This window comes from Microchirus variegatus (assembly GCF_963457635.1).
Source record: "Microchirus variegatus genome assembly, chromosome: 17".
NCBI lineage: Eukaryota > Metazoa > Chordata > Actinopteri > Pleuronectiformes > Soleidae > Microchirus > Microchirus variegatus.
The window spans coordinates 12,854,770-12,871,017 of NC_139818.1; the positions used below are offsets into that span (position 1 = coordinate 12,854,770).

Genomic DNA, 16,248 nt, shown 5'->3' on the forward strand with positions numbered 1-16,248 from the left:
TAGTGTAAAGGTTCAAGTCAAAGATCGCAAGGAAAAAACAGGAAGAAACAATTCATAATACGAGATATTTTTTCATTTATCTAAAACAATAGTTTAAGTTTGTACCACCTGGTATTAGTCGTGTGAAAACCGAAAAGCCTAATTTTAGTGTCAGTTTGTTATACAGTATATAATATGTTCAGTAAAAATATTTACAGGTCACGATGGAAGTTTATTCACCGAGCGTGTTTCCACTGCACTTCTCCTCATTTAGCTTTTTATCGACGCTCGTTAACTTTTCCACCTCTCTCAAGTGTGTTAAAAAAAAAAAACACGACTTGGTGAAACGGCATATTCTGAAAACTCGATGAGATTTGTCCACTGAGCCTCGTTACAACTGCTTTCATTAACTGCACTTTTTGCACCGTTTGGAAGTCGCTGACAGTGTTTCTTTGTTTTCTTTTATATGTCAAATGACATTAATTTTAAGGAGAAGATATTCGCGAGTGCCCGTGTGCGTCTGTGTGTGAAGTGTAACGCCTCGATCAGAGTTTGTGTCTCGCCCGAGGGCCAGAGTTATGAAACACCGCCCTGCTGAGATATTGGGTCACTGGAGCATGAGTTGGATCTCCCAGAAACATGCAGCCTTTAAAGCGCCCAACTGCCCCGATCAAAACACCAGTTCACCGTCCCCTGAGACAAGGAACATGGTTTTTAGAGGGAGGTGGGAAAAGTGGGACATGGAATAGTCCAGTGGCTTTTTCATTTTTTGTTCAAGTAATAATACATGAGGACAATTCATTTACACGTAATCCTGTTTCAAATTGTTTTCTTTTAGGATTTTATTAAATCTCATTCTTTAAATTATTTACCCCACGTCATTTAAAATTCCCTAAATTGCAAAAATAGTGGAGACACAATTTGGTTACAATAATCATAGAATGTCTCTTGTCTCATTAATTATTAGGCAAATACACAGCACTGCAATCGTTACAGATTAAAGTTTACATTTGTCCAGTACAAATGTCATTTTCATTTATTGATATTTACGAGTGTGAACGCTCAACAGAAATGTTTCTGCCACAGTTTACAGTAAAATAAAAATGTGAATTACTTTTTAAAGGACTTTGAGAGTTCAATTAGTAAGACCTGTGTATAATCCTGAAATGAGTTTCACATATACTCGACAAAAATATAAACGCACAAACTTGAACTGGTGAACAAAAATAGAATGTCATGACATTTTGCTCAGATTCTTGATGCATTTGTTTATGGAATTATTTGTTTTGGTCAAACCCAGTAGTCCAGTGTCTTGGCCACTCCTATTGACTACAATCTCAGATTGAGTTTTTCAACTTACGAGAGTCATGGCACATGGCAGAGTGGTGGTCAATATGCGTGACCAGTTCACTCCTTATGGTCTGGTCAATAAAAGGGCACACCAAAATGTGGACTTTTGTCACTTGTCAGTATGCCTGTTATGTACTGTTATTTTTGGATAGTTACTCTGTTTTGTCACAAAACAATAACTAAGTTTTTCTTCGTGCGTATTTGTACAATTTCACTGCGATTTGTTCAAAGACCAGTACTGTCCACCTCAATATGTAGAGGTCACAGTGCCAAAATGCAAAAATAAGTATTTTTAAAAAAATGCATAAATATGCATATCAAATCAATGTAATTGTTTCATAAAGTGACATCTATTCATAAAGAGAGCTTTACTGTTTCAGCCCTGCTACAGCACACCTGATTCAAATGAACTGCTCGTTAGCAGGCTTCTGCAGAGCTTGATGACAAGCTGATTGAATCAGGTGTGTTGTCTGAAACATGCAGGGCAGTGTTCCCTGAGGACCAGGGACGGAAAACACTATTAAATAGCATTAAATAGTCTGTAAAAACTCGCCTATCAATCTTTTGTCCTCGCTTTATGTCAACTCTGTTCCATTTGTAAATAATTCTGAAAAAAAATCAGGCATATCATAGTCAGCTATAACCCTAAAGGACCTCCTTTCCTCAATCTTGGTGGATGCAGCAGTAGGACATACTTGTAAGTTGTTTTAACTTTTTTTATATACACTACTCACAAAAAGCTAGGGATATTGAACAAGAATATCCCTATAAAAAGTTCATGCTACAGTGATATTCTACCATGAAAGCCGGGCATTTAGGTAGAAGGACGCAATGGTAATTTCTCAAACGCAAGCTAACAACAATTCAAATGGTCATTGAACCAGAACTTCCATGTTTCTATGTTTTCAACTTCACTACATCAGACAGTTGTTGTGATTTTTTGTGGTTAATGTACAGAATAACAGCATGTTATTCAATAAGTACTGAAACATTGAACAATTGGACACCCGTAAAGGTTATAGTGCATATTAGGTGCATTCTAAAATCAAAAGCCAAACATCCCTAACTTTTTGTCAATAGTGTATTCAACAGACGATGTTTGTGTAACTTAAAGATGCACAGCGTAACTTTTGGTGACACAGAAACAATGTGACTATTGTGATTATTTGTGTGCTGCTGAAAAGGCTTAAACATCATTGGTTTTGTGATTGTTTGAATGAAGAGTGTGAAGTGTTAATTCTTTGTGTTTTGATAGAAAAAAAAAACTGTAGTTGTTACAGTCTCCTCAGTGAATCACTCAATTTAAATGAAGTCAAAGGTCAGGCTAAATGTGTTTTCCTATTTTAAAAACCGGTTTCTTCCGTTGTTGGTTTCTCTCAGTTAAAAGGGAGTTTATTTGTTCCTCTCCACTGTCGCTAAACGTTTGCTTATTGTGGCAAATTGTCAGCTTTCTCTTGCATATCATAAGGTCTTGACCTTACTCTGCAAAAATGCTTAAGTCGTGATTTGGAGCTATATATATAATTTAAATTGATTTCCTATAGAGGCAACTCAGGCGAATTAAAACGATGGGGCGAAAAAAAACACTTTTTGCTGGACCTCAGCTCAGTGAACTTGTCCACTAACAGACGGGAATAAACCAAGCTCCCCATTCCCTGGATTTCCATTAGCTGCAGCGCTGTGAAGGAGCATCTTAAACTCATCACGTCTGCAACCGTTTCTCTCATCTGTTTGAGATCCTCTGCCGTTGACAGTGTGGAATTTGCTGCTTTCTTTTTTTGTTTTTTTGTTCCCCTTCCTGCTCATCCATTTATTCCATTGTCTGTCGCTGTCTCTCTGAATGAATCACTTGTCAGCCTGGCTTTGATTTGAAAATAACAAACAACATTTCTACATTAAAATATCTTAAAAGGACAAGAATTATAATAAATATTGAGTTGAGTGTATTTGCATGAGCCAAAACATTTCCAACACTCTTTAAATCTAAAATCAACAAATATTTGATCCGTATTTAGCCGGAGTGTTGTCTTTAATTTAATTTTGTATATTTCTCACTACTGGATCATGACTAATCTTTGGTCTTCCCATAAGTCGCACGTGAAAACCAGTTCATACAACCATTCCCATGATTCCACGCCGTTTCCCAAAGCCATCAAACTAGCTCTTTTGTGATATGAAAAGTCACCTGAAGGGCTCGGTCTCATGGACGTCTAAAGCGGCTCCACGTATCCTTCCCTCCTTCAAGGCCTGGGCCAAGGCTTTCTCGTCCACCAGACCTCCCCGCGCAGTGTTGACCAAGAACGCGCCCTGACGCATCTGTGGTGCACAAAAACAGAAAGACACAAAGGAGTCACGCACGCAGGAAAACAGACATACCATCATTTACTCACTGCATTAAGATCAGATGTGTGTGCATCTGTCAGCCAAATAAATCCGTATGATCTACAGCTACATCAATCTGCTCTGAATGTTTACAATTCAGGATCTTAAAAGGCATTACGCTGCACAGAAATAGAGAGGAGGAAAATAAACACACACACACAAAGATCCAGGTGACATGTGGCAGCTGTGGAAAAATAGCTGCCACATGATGTGGGACAGAGATGAGTCTAAAAGGCAAAACCAAAAGACGAAATAAAGGATGAGGGATGAGCTGAAAGACGAGGCAGTGCCGCCACCCCTTGATGCTTATGGGGGGGGGGGGGAAGAAAAAAAAATTGAATGAAAATGCTCAGAAGAAAGTAATCCCTTAATCTTGACAAAAGCTGAAATGCAAGGGCATGAAAAGCCTTACACTGGCAGCCAGGCTTTTATTTGGCCTTGGTGGTTTTTGACACGCTCCTGTACAGATACCTTACTGAGGACACTCCTGAGCCCCTTTACCCAAACCATCACAACCCCTACTCTTGCTAAAACCAAGACTCTGAACCCAGCAAAAGACATTTAAAATTGTGAAGACCTGCCAAAGTAATCTTGCTTCTTATGGCTTTGTTGGACGTTGAAAAATTATATAAGTGACTGAAGTGAATCATTTTAGAGGGAGCTGAGAATCCTACATTTTGGAAAAAAAGACAGCGTTAACTAGGTTAGGCTGTTCCCCTTCACCCACACCAACTTGAAATTCAAAAGTGAATGGCACCAAAAGAGGCCATGAAGTTGCTGCAGTTCCGCCGCTTCCCTGCAGGTGTCACCCCAGGCGGCGCCTCCGCATGGGAGAAATGTACTCGGAGAAATGTACTCTGGCTTTTCCTCTCAGCGCTCTCAGCCCCCTGCTGTGCAGCCGAGTCGATATATTTGCTGTAGCCATGAGCTGGTGCTAATTGCATTTGACAGAGCAAAGGAATGTATTTGTGTCCAGCTTTGGTGGAGATGAAGATAAAGAACAGGGAATGTGCAGGCTGTTGCTGCTCTATCCTTTCTTTCTCTCTCTCTACAGACCAGAATACTCTCTGTGACGGCCTTCAGGCTGACACAGTAATAATACACCAGCAGCTCTGTTTGTCTACCTGCTACAAAGCACAGCATTAAGCCCACAGGTCACAGGCCACAGCTGTTCAGCAGCCTGTGTGTGCCTCTCGGTACCTGTTTGATGGTGAAGTCGTTGATGAGGTGGTGGTTGTGTTCGTTCAGGTTGCAGTGTAGGGAGACGCAGTCGCTCTGGTACAGCAGGTCCTGCAGGGTGTAGACGCGCTGGACGCCCAGCGAGCGCTCCAGGCCGTCCTGCAGGTAGGGGTCATAGAAGATGACGTTGAAGCCGAAAACTTTGGCTCGCACCGCCACGGCCTGGCCCGAGCGACCTGAGGAGACAGAAGCAGACAGCGTTTATTATGGACGCAAGTCAGACACAGGAGCAGTTTATATATTTTTTTTTTATATTACATTTATGTTTGTAGGTGTTTAGCCAATGCAGTTATCTCGAGGTGTTCTCGAATAGATGTAAAACAAAGCTGGAACATGGACATTTGTTGTCTGGGGATCAGTGGACATCTATCTATATATGTATCTAATATTATTATATTATAGTATACTATCTTCATATCTATCTATAGCTGAAGAGCTCATGTAAGACTAGAGTACTGGTGATCCAACTCTAACTGCAACAGTAATTGACCAATAGATTAATTAATAATGAATTCCAATTACTATAATCAATTATTGATTGTTTCATAAAAATCAAAAAAACAAGTACTTATGTTCATAAGATAATATGGACAGGACATTTGAAACACCATGGTTCACTCTCGAATCAAGCAGTAATGGAAATGGTTGTAGCAGCTGTAAATTCAACAGTAAACACAGCAGAACCAAGTAAATGTTAATCTCAGGGAGTGAATTTATCTATCTACATACTGTAAAAAAAACAATTTAACAGTAGTTTTGCAGGTACAGAACAGTATGAAGTAACTTGTGAGACTTTCGGTCTCTCAAAGCCATTTGTTGTGTAGGCGGTGAATGTCCACTCTGCTCCTGCAGCAGCAGCATCAGCAGCAGAGTGAGAGTGAGTGAGAGAGTGAGAGTCATGGGCAGTTGTTGCTGGTGAAAAGAATCGATAAGGTCCTTCACAGTCTGAAGGTTCTGTTTTCAGTGATGGAGCGTTACGTCTTTCTCTTTGGCTGAGGAGAATCAGCCGCTGCATTAAGACTCAGTGACAACAGGGCAGTCATTCTGAAAGCCATCATCTTAACAAGTCCTTTTTAAAACAATGACGGATTAAACCGCTAAGATTACGTTTTCATTACACTGTCCCTCAACTGTGTTCAGCTGCTGGTTTTAAGTGAAGATTGAACTAGCAAATCTAACCGCAGCAGCAGCAGCAGGAAAGAGTATTTGCAGGAAGTTTTCTTGTTGCTACAATAGGATCTGATTTAAATGTCTCCTATTCCCAATTCTGATGCACTTGAGCTGCACTACATTCTGAAAAGTTCTATTATTATTTGACAATACTATTATTATTCAACATACGTCTGTTATATTTAGACAATTGTCAAATGAGTTCACACTAGGACTAGGATTAGTCGACGTGTTAACGTCAGTGGTACAAGTCGACAGGTTACTTTTTTCCCCCATCTCTGCGTGCACTTGTTTACAAAATTCAGTCGCTCTCTGCAATCTCTAGTCTGATTTAATTGAGAGTTAGGTACATGGTTGGCACGCATAGGGCGGCCAAGCCCTGGTCACAGCACCGTGTTTGGGGTTAGAGGTTCCCAGTGTGGCAGCGGGTGAGTACGGCCCTGGCAAGGGTACGACGGGGACGCTGACCTTTGATGCGGGGTTTCGGATGAGCGGATCGCGGGGAAGGACACCTCCCGGGTGTGGACGTAGCCCAGACGAGAGCCTAGGGTGGGAGATATATTTCCCTTTCTGTTGTGCACTTAAAATGACCTGAAAATTCAAGGTATTAGCCTAAGTTTTGTTTAGTTTTAAATGTCTTTAAGAAGGCATGTTACAGAGAACTTTAAAAGAACTGCTCATTGTTTTTTAGCTGTATAGATCCCCAAACGACTACTCGACTTTATTGACGGTGATGAAAAAAGGCGAAGTCGTTAAAGTCGATTATGACTTTCTGTGTCTCTTGGTGTAGAGGTGGTGTTTCGACCTTGTGTCCCCCAGCGACATGCCCTCACTGAACACAGCAAGTGGTTTGTTTTTATGTCAGGACAATGTCGCCCTCGTAAAGCGCGACGACTGCAAACACAATGGTGTATGACTGTCGACACAAAGAATTGCCGATATATAGTTTAAGAAGTGAATTTTACTGCTCAGAGAGTCCGGTCGTTTGGTAGTTTGATGGGATAAACAAATGAATGAATCAGATGAATTTTACACAATTATAGAATAATAACATCAATATCTATACAAAAATCACCACTGCAGTTTTAATACAGAGACAAAAAGTGTCTTCTAACACCGTTGGAGATGTTATAAATGACGAATGATGAGATGAATGAAGAGTGAACCAACACAGTGAAGCTGTGGTTGGTAACATTGAGCGTAAACGTCACAGAGGTGAAAATCATCTGTGGCTCCGTCACGTCATCAACGACCCCCATTTGCGTTCACACGGTCATTTGATCCATTGTTAATATAATTGTATACTATTGACCACAGCAGCTTTAACTGGTTTTAATCATTCCGGCTGCCAGGACACAAAGATAGAACGCTTCTCTTCGGGTAAAATTATTCATGAAATGCCCGATCGATGCGACCAAACCTAACCAGTCGCTGACAGACGTCATGGATGTCCAAACTACCCTCTGTGATTGTTGTTGTTGAACCAGTGTTGAACCAGTGAGGAACATTTAGTTTCTCATGCAGCTGCATTCATGTCACATATGACACAGACTGAACATGAGTGTGAACTGTGCTTGTGTCCATTGTCGCCTCAGAGCGAGAAACATGTTTTTTTTTCTCTGTGTGGATGCAGCCTGCAGAGCTGTGCAGATGTCTGCACGGCTGTGAAGAGTCCTGCAAACAAACACCAGGAGGAGGTATTCGCTCTCCTCAACCTCCCACTGGCAGGAGACAGTGCAACTGAGCCAGAGAGGCCAGGGTGAGGGGGGGTGGACTGGATGAGGAGGAGAAAAGAGATTGCTTGTATTTGTTACCTCTTTAGGATCTTTTCTGGCATAAAAACTGACCCTGACAGGGCTAGCAGTCCACATGGATGACCAAAACCACCAGGAAGTTTAGGGCTAAGATTTGAGTTGTAGTTCCATTAGGCATTAACTGGCTAAGGATAAGGGTTTGTTTTGTGTTCAAATGAATGGAGGTCAATGCAGTGTCCTGAGAAGAACAGCTGCACAAACCTGTGTGTGTGTGTACACAGAGATAAGGTGGCACTGTGGAAAGGTTTTTAAGAAGACAGAGTATCCGTTAGCCTGGTGATGTTAAGGCAGGACAGAGTGACGCACAAACACACGCACAAACACAGAAAAGGACATGTACGCAAGATGTCAAGGGATCGCATTGACGTAGACGAAGAAAAGTCGAAATCCGAAGAGGAGAGACGATCGGGATATATAATGGCGAGCGTTTAAGCTGTGGGATGAGAGAACAGTGTGGCAGAGGAGAGGAAGTCAGCCCGGAGGGAGGTGAAACAGACAACCTTGAGATAATCTGTGGGGCGGGCAGAGGGAGAAAAATAACCTTATCAGGACAGGAAAGCAGACAGCACAAGGAGTGGGGAGAGGATATGAAAACGGAGAGGGAGGAGGAATTAAAGAAAATAAGAGCTGAGGCAAGAAGGCGTTAGAGTTTAAGGGCAGGAGAGAGATACTGTAAAAAGTGTAATTATTTGTATTTACCGAAGCCGATGAGGCCGAGGGTTTCACCACGGATGCGGGCGGCGCCGGACGCCACCTCGCGGATCTGCTCCACACTCTGGACCCGTGTGCCCTCCCGGAGAGCCTGGTAGAGCCAGGTGTTTCGCCGGTACAGGTTGAGGATGTGGCACAGGGTGGAGTCTGCTGTCTCCTCCACAGCTGCTGAGGGAATGTTACAGACTGCAATTCCTACGAAGGGAGAGTTAAAGGGTTAAAAAATGAAGAGAGCATCTTTTTTAAATTACACTACTATTTTTGTCCCGTTTCATTACAAAATGATTAAAGATACACACAGAGTGTGTGAGCTTGTAGACATTTATTAAAATAGATATAGATATATGATTCAATTAGGTTTGTGGGTAATTGTATGCACTTGGTTTATTGTCCAGTTCTACTCCTCATATCTATCAGCACATGAAATTGATTTGGATCCAAGCCTTAAGAGCCATTATGTTGAAAGACACATAAAAACACCATTATTTTTATCATTTTTATCACAAAACAACAACAAGATGTGATTCTGCACGAACCCCATTCTGTCTTAACTTAACATACAGTATGTAACTGTGCTTTACTGCCAATATCGCCCCTTGTAATTCCTGAGTGTGTTGTATTCAGGGAATTCAAACTCCATGACCCTGTGCTTTTACCTCGCTTATCTTCCACAACACAACATGTTTTACTAATTTATTAATTTCACTCCAACACTTAAGCACTCCTGCTTGGCCTCACTCTCATCTAATGTCCTCATCCTTACCCTCTATCTCACAGTAACAACACACTTGTGTCTGGAGAGGAAAAAAAAAATAGTCCGTTCAATGAATGGCCCCTTCTTCTTCTTCTCCCTAAGAACTGCCGTCATATCAGTGCCGCCTTCTCCAGGCACGATAGCTTTTTGACTCCTACGTTGCGAGGCAGAGCGCCTTTTGGTGAGTGGGTGGCTGTTCGTTCGACACAGTATCTCTTATTGGCAGGGAAATGGCAAAGCTTTTGTCAAACACGATGTTTGAGCTGCTATCCAGCTGATATAAGCACGGGTGGCAGTTCAGAGGGAAGCCTTAACTCTCCTCTCGCTGTGTGTTTAACACCTTTCTGTCACGTTGAACGTTCAGCTCACAGCTGGATGTCCGCCGTTCTTAGAATCCATACAGCGGAAAAACTAAGGAAATGGTTAACCAGGCTGCCTTTCGGCAAAATCACAGTCGCCTTCTTTGGACAATTGTCAACAATCGGCACCGCAGCGGTGTGACGAATCAACCCCCCCTCTAGATTCACCTACGACATCAGATACTGGAGCTCGAGATGTCGTAGATAATTAACAGACAAGCGAATGATCAAACGAGTGAATAGGCAGACATTGATCCATTCTGCCTCCCATGAAGAGATCGATGCAACACGGGATAGGATAAACTTACTTCAATCTTTTCTAAGCCACCAGGAAGATATTCATTATTAAGGAGCAGAACGAAAACACAAATGCCCACAAAGCACCTGATACACATAATTAAAGTAGAGAAAGCAGTCAGAGAGTGCAGACCTCCAGCATCAATACACTGCTGTTCAAAAGTTTGGGGTCACCTATACAATTTCTTTTGTCTTTTCCATTAAAAGTCATACTTTTATTCATCAAAAGAGTTGCAAAATGAATAGAAAATATAGTCGAGATTAGAAATAATGATGTTTATTCAAAATAATAATTTTGCCCTTTCGTCAAAGAACCAGCAAAACTGTTTTCAGCTGTGCTAACATAATTGAACAAGGGTTTTCTAATCATCCAATAGCCTTCTAATGCGATTAGCAAATACAATGTACCATTATGTACTATACACTTATGTACATATTCCATTAAAAACCAGACGTTTGCAGCTAGAATAGTCGTTTACCACATTAACAATGTAAAGAGTGTATTTCTGATTCATTTAGTTATATTCATTGGGTGCTTTTCCTTTAAAAATAAGGACAAGTGACCCCAAACCTTTGAATGGTAGTGTACATATCAACAATACATCTATATGAAGTTGTTATAGATAAAAATGTTGAAAAATCACCACCAAAATCTAATAATTTCTTTCTGACTTAGATCCCCAAACATTTTTTTTTCATATCAATCTGTTATAACAAACAAACGGGCAAAAACCTCCTCCATGAACCTCAGAGGAGGAGGAGGAGGCAATAATGTGTCGCACGTTATGAGTTCGGAGAGTTCGTACCCAGCTCTCCGGCTGCCTTGATGTCGATGTTGTCGTAGCCGCTGCCGATGCGGATGATGATGCGCAGAGCTTTGAACTTTTCCAGGTCCTCTCTGGTCAGGGTGATGGTGTGATACATCATGGCTCCCACGGCCTCGTTGAGCACCTGCAGACACAAGCGAATGACAAACAGGTCTTTGATTGGTCCTTGTGCTGTCCGTTCATTTGTGCAGACTATGGAACATGGCTATTAGCCCATTATAGTGGTTATAATAACCCATGACAATCACAAGATCACATTCCTTCATGAGTAGCCATGAAAATCACATGTTCTGCCATGACTGCGGACATGTAGCTGAGAGGTTAGGATTTCACACAGCAGACATCACGTGGTCCCACTGACACACTGTCCCTTTTACAGACCTGGAGGAAACAAGTCATTATATTGTCCACTGCACAGTCATCACAATCGCACTCAGATCCCGAGAGCATTCACGGGCAAAAGATCCGGACAATTGACTACACAGAAAAGGTCAGGGGCGGCAGATGACGGCAGCAAAAAAAAAAAACCTCAAGTTATCACAGCGTGTTGTAGGTCAAAGGCATGCTTGAACTCTGGTTATTTTTCACCTATTTATACCCGGCAGTGACATGAATCTTCGGTGACAGGGAAAATATCATGGCACATTACTTCATTGCCATGACCTACATGTTTCTGAACTGCAAATCCATAGTATTCCACATCATTTCACACATTTTGTTTGCCTCCCTCTGTTAATGTTTGTTACACATTATTTCTTGCTGGATCATCCGGTCTGAACAGATGGCGTCATACATGTTGTACATATTGTAAAGAAGTGTTTATCCAAGCCAAATGCATCATCTCACTGCTTTATCACAAGTATACTATAGTTGTCTTAACTACTGGGATGCTATTGTTGATATGCTGGCACAGAATACCGATATTTTAATTTAAAAATATATGGCACCCAAATCTGATTAGGGCCAATTCAGATTTCCTTACCAATTTGGCATCTCCACTTTACAACTCTACATATTGGTGCTTGTCACAGATAAGACAGTAATGTGAACAGAAGTTAATGGCAGACAAAAAATACTGCACTGAAACCTTTTTAGAGGGATTTTTGTTTTCTTTACGGCATATATCATCATTCAGGGCAACATATTGTGAATTCTGCTCTCCTCCGAATACATTAAGGCAGAAAAGAACGTAGACTGCTCTGACTGCGTGCATTTTAATTTAAATCATCCAGATGACGAACAACTGTGCATGTCCAAAATCAACCCCCTTCATCCATAAATATAAAATAAAAGTTGACTTAAAAAGAGGGTTGTCACTGTGGAAAACGGCTCCTCTGCCACTTGACTCGTACAGAGTGACCTGGCCTGTGATTCCATCTGTTGGCGGATGATTTAAACGTAGCCACTGTCGGCTGCTAAATCACAGCTCTGTTATTCACCTCCAGCCAAACTGCGTTCGTTTTGTTATGATTAGAAGATTACTCCTGAATTTCCATACAATTTTTACTGGATCTGTGTCACAGACCAGGCATTCCACACACACACACACACACACACACACACACACACACACACACACACACACACACACACACACACACACACACACACACACACACACACACACACACACACACACACACCAAGTCCAAGAATAAAAAAAAAAAGAAGCTCCTCAGTATGCACATACATACACACACACACACCAGCAGCCAAAATGTACACACACTGACACACACCATCGTCTCCTGCTGGGCCAAGCCTGGAGGTCTAATGTTGTTTTTGAGCAGAGGGAGTCTTTAAACGAGTCTGAATGGAGTTTAGTTTAATGGAAACTCTGACCTAATCCATACCCTCTGCTCCATTTCTATCATTTCTGATGATGTCTGAGTCTTTCTTCACATGCCAGTGAGACCTCCCCTTTTGGCCTGAGTGAGCGTAACGGAGAGAATATACAGTTGCAGAGGAGGTTTTTGTGTGTGTGTGTGTGTGTTTTTTGTGGCCTGCCACGGAGGGATTTTATGGCTATGAAATCATCCCACTAGTGAGCAGTGTGGATGTATGGGGGACGACAGCTGCTTGTGACACTTGGAGGAGACTTTCTCGACTTGGCAGAAGGACGTGCTGTTGAAAATGTTGCATTTTAGCTCTCCTTTAAGATGCGATGTGGCCGTCATTTCAGTTTCAAGCGATGATTAATTACTGCCAGACAATAATTTGAAGTGCAAGAGAAAAAAGAGAAAGCTCTGTTCCTTTTTTTTTTATTACAACTTTTAAATCTACTTTTGCAGAGAAGCAGAGACATGAGTTTAAGGCGGTTAAATGAATGATCAAAGCCAGCAGATAATAATAATAAAAAATAAAAAAATACGCTTGAGTTATTATGGACTTGAAACCAAATTCTCTTTTTCTTGCTCAGAGATGGACGAGACGATAACAGCAGTTTCCTGTCATTACAGAAATGAAGCTACCGCCTGAAGTACGAGGAAGAAGAATGAAGAGGAAGACGAGAACTTGCAAGTATGTGTAAGTGAAGACACATTCACACTGAAAACAGGGGTCAAGTAGTGGAATTTTGGGTGGGGGGGTTAAGTAAGGTGGTGCTTAACAAAAACTCTTAAATGATATCAATATGCACTAAATGCAAAAAGATATATACAGATCATAACGATTGCTTGAAATACAATAAATGTAGAGTATTCCTTCTACCAATTTTGTTTATCCATTAACTTACAATAAAAGTTTCCCCCCTCCCAATACGTCAGCCCAGCACACTTAACTTTTATTTTGGTTTGACATTGGAGCTGGTTTTACATTATTGTGTTTTCATTTATTTAAATTTGAACTTGTTTTCAGCTTTTTATTGATTTATTTAAAGTTAACCTAGTTCACTGTGTCCTAATGAACATGTCTGTAACATGCTTTGGTCAAAATACCATAAGAATGAAGCACCACAGCAGTTCAATCACCCTGCCAAAACAGCCCTGTTATGAACGTTCTGTTTAGTAGTATCTCTTTGGGTCCACCTTTAAAAAAAGTAAAACGAAACTTGAGGGACAGGAAATGACATCAGCCACAGAGGCTACTGGAAGCTAACAGCAGTTAGCATTTGGAAAAGTGATCATTTGCAGGCTCTAGCACATTGCTGTCATATATAACATGTATCCACTGGACAGATAAATCATCTCAGGCTAGAAGTTTGTGTAGGATTTCGGATACCGTTGCCCTCATCAGCACTCTCGCGTGTTTTGCAGATAAAGTGGAGCTCCACGAGACAACAATTCCAGGAATTTAGCGCATTGTGACGTCCCAATGAGTGTGGAAGTCAACATCGCGTGTTTCATCTCCTGTACTACACAAACACATGAGTGAGTCATCTTTTTCACACTTTGCCAACTGATAGGACCTCCAGAGTCCCAAATAAGGATTTAACTGATTAAAAGGTTGATCTTGCATAATATGTCCCCTTTAAACAATCCCGGTAGCACGGAATGTTTGACATCACAAATCATACAGTCGTCACAATATTCAACAACATTATTGCACACTGTATGTTTTTCTAATATCACGTGTCCTGCTCGATGATTCTAGAGATTCAAAATGGCAGCTTTTCAGTCCCAGTTGCAGTAACTAGTATAATATATATAGCACAGTGAGCAAAGATGCCAACCATTAATTTGTTCCCGCATTTCAAATGTGAAGATTTGTTGCTATAAATCATCATATCATTATGGAGTAAATTGAATACTTCTGGGTTTTGGGGTTTTTATGTTCAACAAAAAACAAACAATGCAATCACCGAGTACCAATGGATCATGCTCATGTTTTTGGCAAGCTCGAAGCTTGACACCAAAATTGGATGAACAGAGTCGAGCAGTGTACAGCGTGATAGGCCAAAGTTGACTCGATGCCATTTGGGCGAACATCCAACGTTTACAAGCCACATGTGACTGTGAGGACACAGCGACTGTGAGAACAAAACGGGATCATCGACCTTGGATGGTGACGTCGGAGCGCAGGTGCTGCGTGCAGAATTTGGTCTCGCTGAGTTGGTATTGTAACTGGATCTCAATCAGTATTGGCCTGTGTGCCCCTTCATCACCCCAAAAAAAAACCAAGAGATCAGTGGATGGGAGACCTGACACAACCTCAAGGCACTTTCATATTCCAGCCTCTGACCAGGCTTTCCCATGAATCTTTCCGAATTGTCTGTCGTGTTGTGGCAGCTGGTGCCTGCGCTGACAACATCACGCTGAACTCCCAGAATCATCAGCAGTGCATCTCGACTGCAGAAAGAGGAGATTGGACATTTTCAATCTACATCAACCCCTCTGGGTATCTAGGCTGCAAGTTATTACTGTGAACTGCTGAATATGCTGGCGAGGTGAACATTACAATCATGTTTTTCCTGATAAGGCCGTGTTAAAAACAAACAAAAAACTACCCGCTCCCCTCCCTTCTCCTCACCACGCGAGGTCTTTGATTGAATTGATCTCTATGCAAATGCTTCATTTTTAATATGTCCCATTTTCATAAAATCAGTGAGAAGAAAGACATCGCAGCTCACACCCCGTCTGCAGATGGAGCGATAGCACTTCAGCGATACCCATCTCTGCAGCCATATATTGTTTTGCAGCCACCGCACGGCATAAAAAGCAATAAAGAGCCTCTACAAGCCAGTGTAATTACAGCGCATCCCCGCCATACACGACTCTCTATTAGAACAATGGCACTGATACACGCACACAGCGCTCAGTGCCACAAAGTGACATTAAATCATAATGAAGCCACTATATTTTAACTGGCAAGAGCATGTGGGGCTAATACAACACACTTCACATGTTTGTGCTGTGAATAGAAAGAGGCAGACGTGAGTGAGTGGCAGGCTCCGCCTCTCCATCAACTTTTATGGTATTCTGGGGAAGTGTGGTGATGAAGTTGTGTGCTTGCGTGCACTTGTGTGTTTTCTTTCTACCTTCTCGTGTATCTCCTGTGTGGACTGGGCATCGCAGAATGCAACAGTCGCCAGGTCTTTCAAGATGGGCATCTCCACGGTGCAGTCGCGCCCGTCTAGCAGCGCCACAAGGGGGCGGGGATGCATTGGCCCGTTCATGATTTGGGGCCGAATACCTGGAGACAGATGGAGAAGAAAAGTGAGGTTATTTTAACAGACAAAAGGATGTTTCCTCTTCTGGTTGACAGAAATTTTAGACATGGTTATAAAAAACCCAAAGTTAAACTGACTCTTTAAAGCAAGGGCAAAAGTGGACCAGACCAGTAAAATAAACGCATAATAACCTATAAACAACAATATTTCCAAATGTTTCCCTTTGTTTTGCATTAACTGAAGCATCTTTTTACAAAAC

General features: G+C 41.6%; 1 protein-coding gene across 1 annotated transcript in view; it reads right to left on the reverse strand.

The window, feature by feature from the left end:
* LOC310939348 (C-terminal-binding protein 2) overlaps window positions 1-16,248 on the reverse strand; it is a gene marked incomplete at both ends in the record, with an annotated part of 54,810 nt that overhangs the window by 4,117 nt on the left and 34,445 nt on the right. The window contains 5 exons of the mRNA XM_083904078.1: window positions 3,515-3,645; window positions 4,912-5,126; window positions 8,634-8,840; window positions 10,862-11,006; window positions 15,858-16,012. Of these exons, the coding sequence (XP_083760204.1) occupies window positions 3,515-3,645; window positions 4,912-5,126; window positions 8,634-8,840; window positions 10,862-11,006; window positions 15,858-16,012 (853 nt within the window). The remainder of the gene's footprint in view (window positions 1-3,514; window positions 3,646-4,911; window positions 5,127-8,633; window positions 8,841-10,861; window positions 11,007-15,857; window positions 16,013-16,248) is intronic.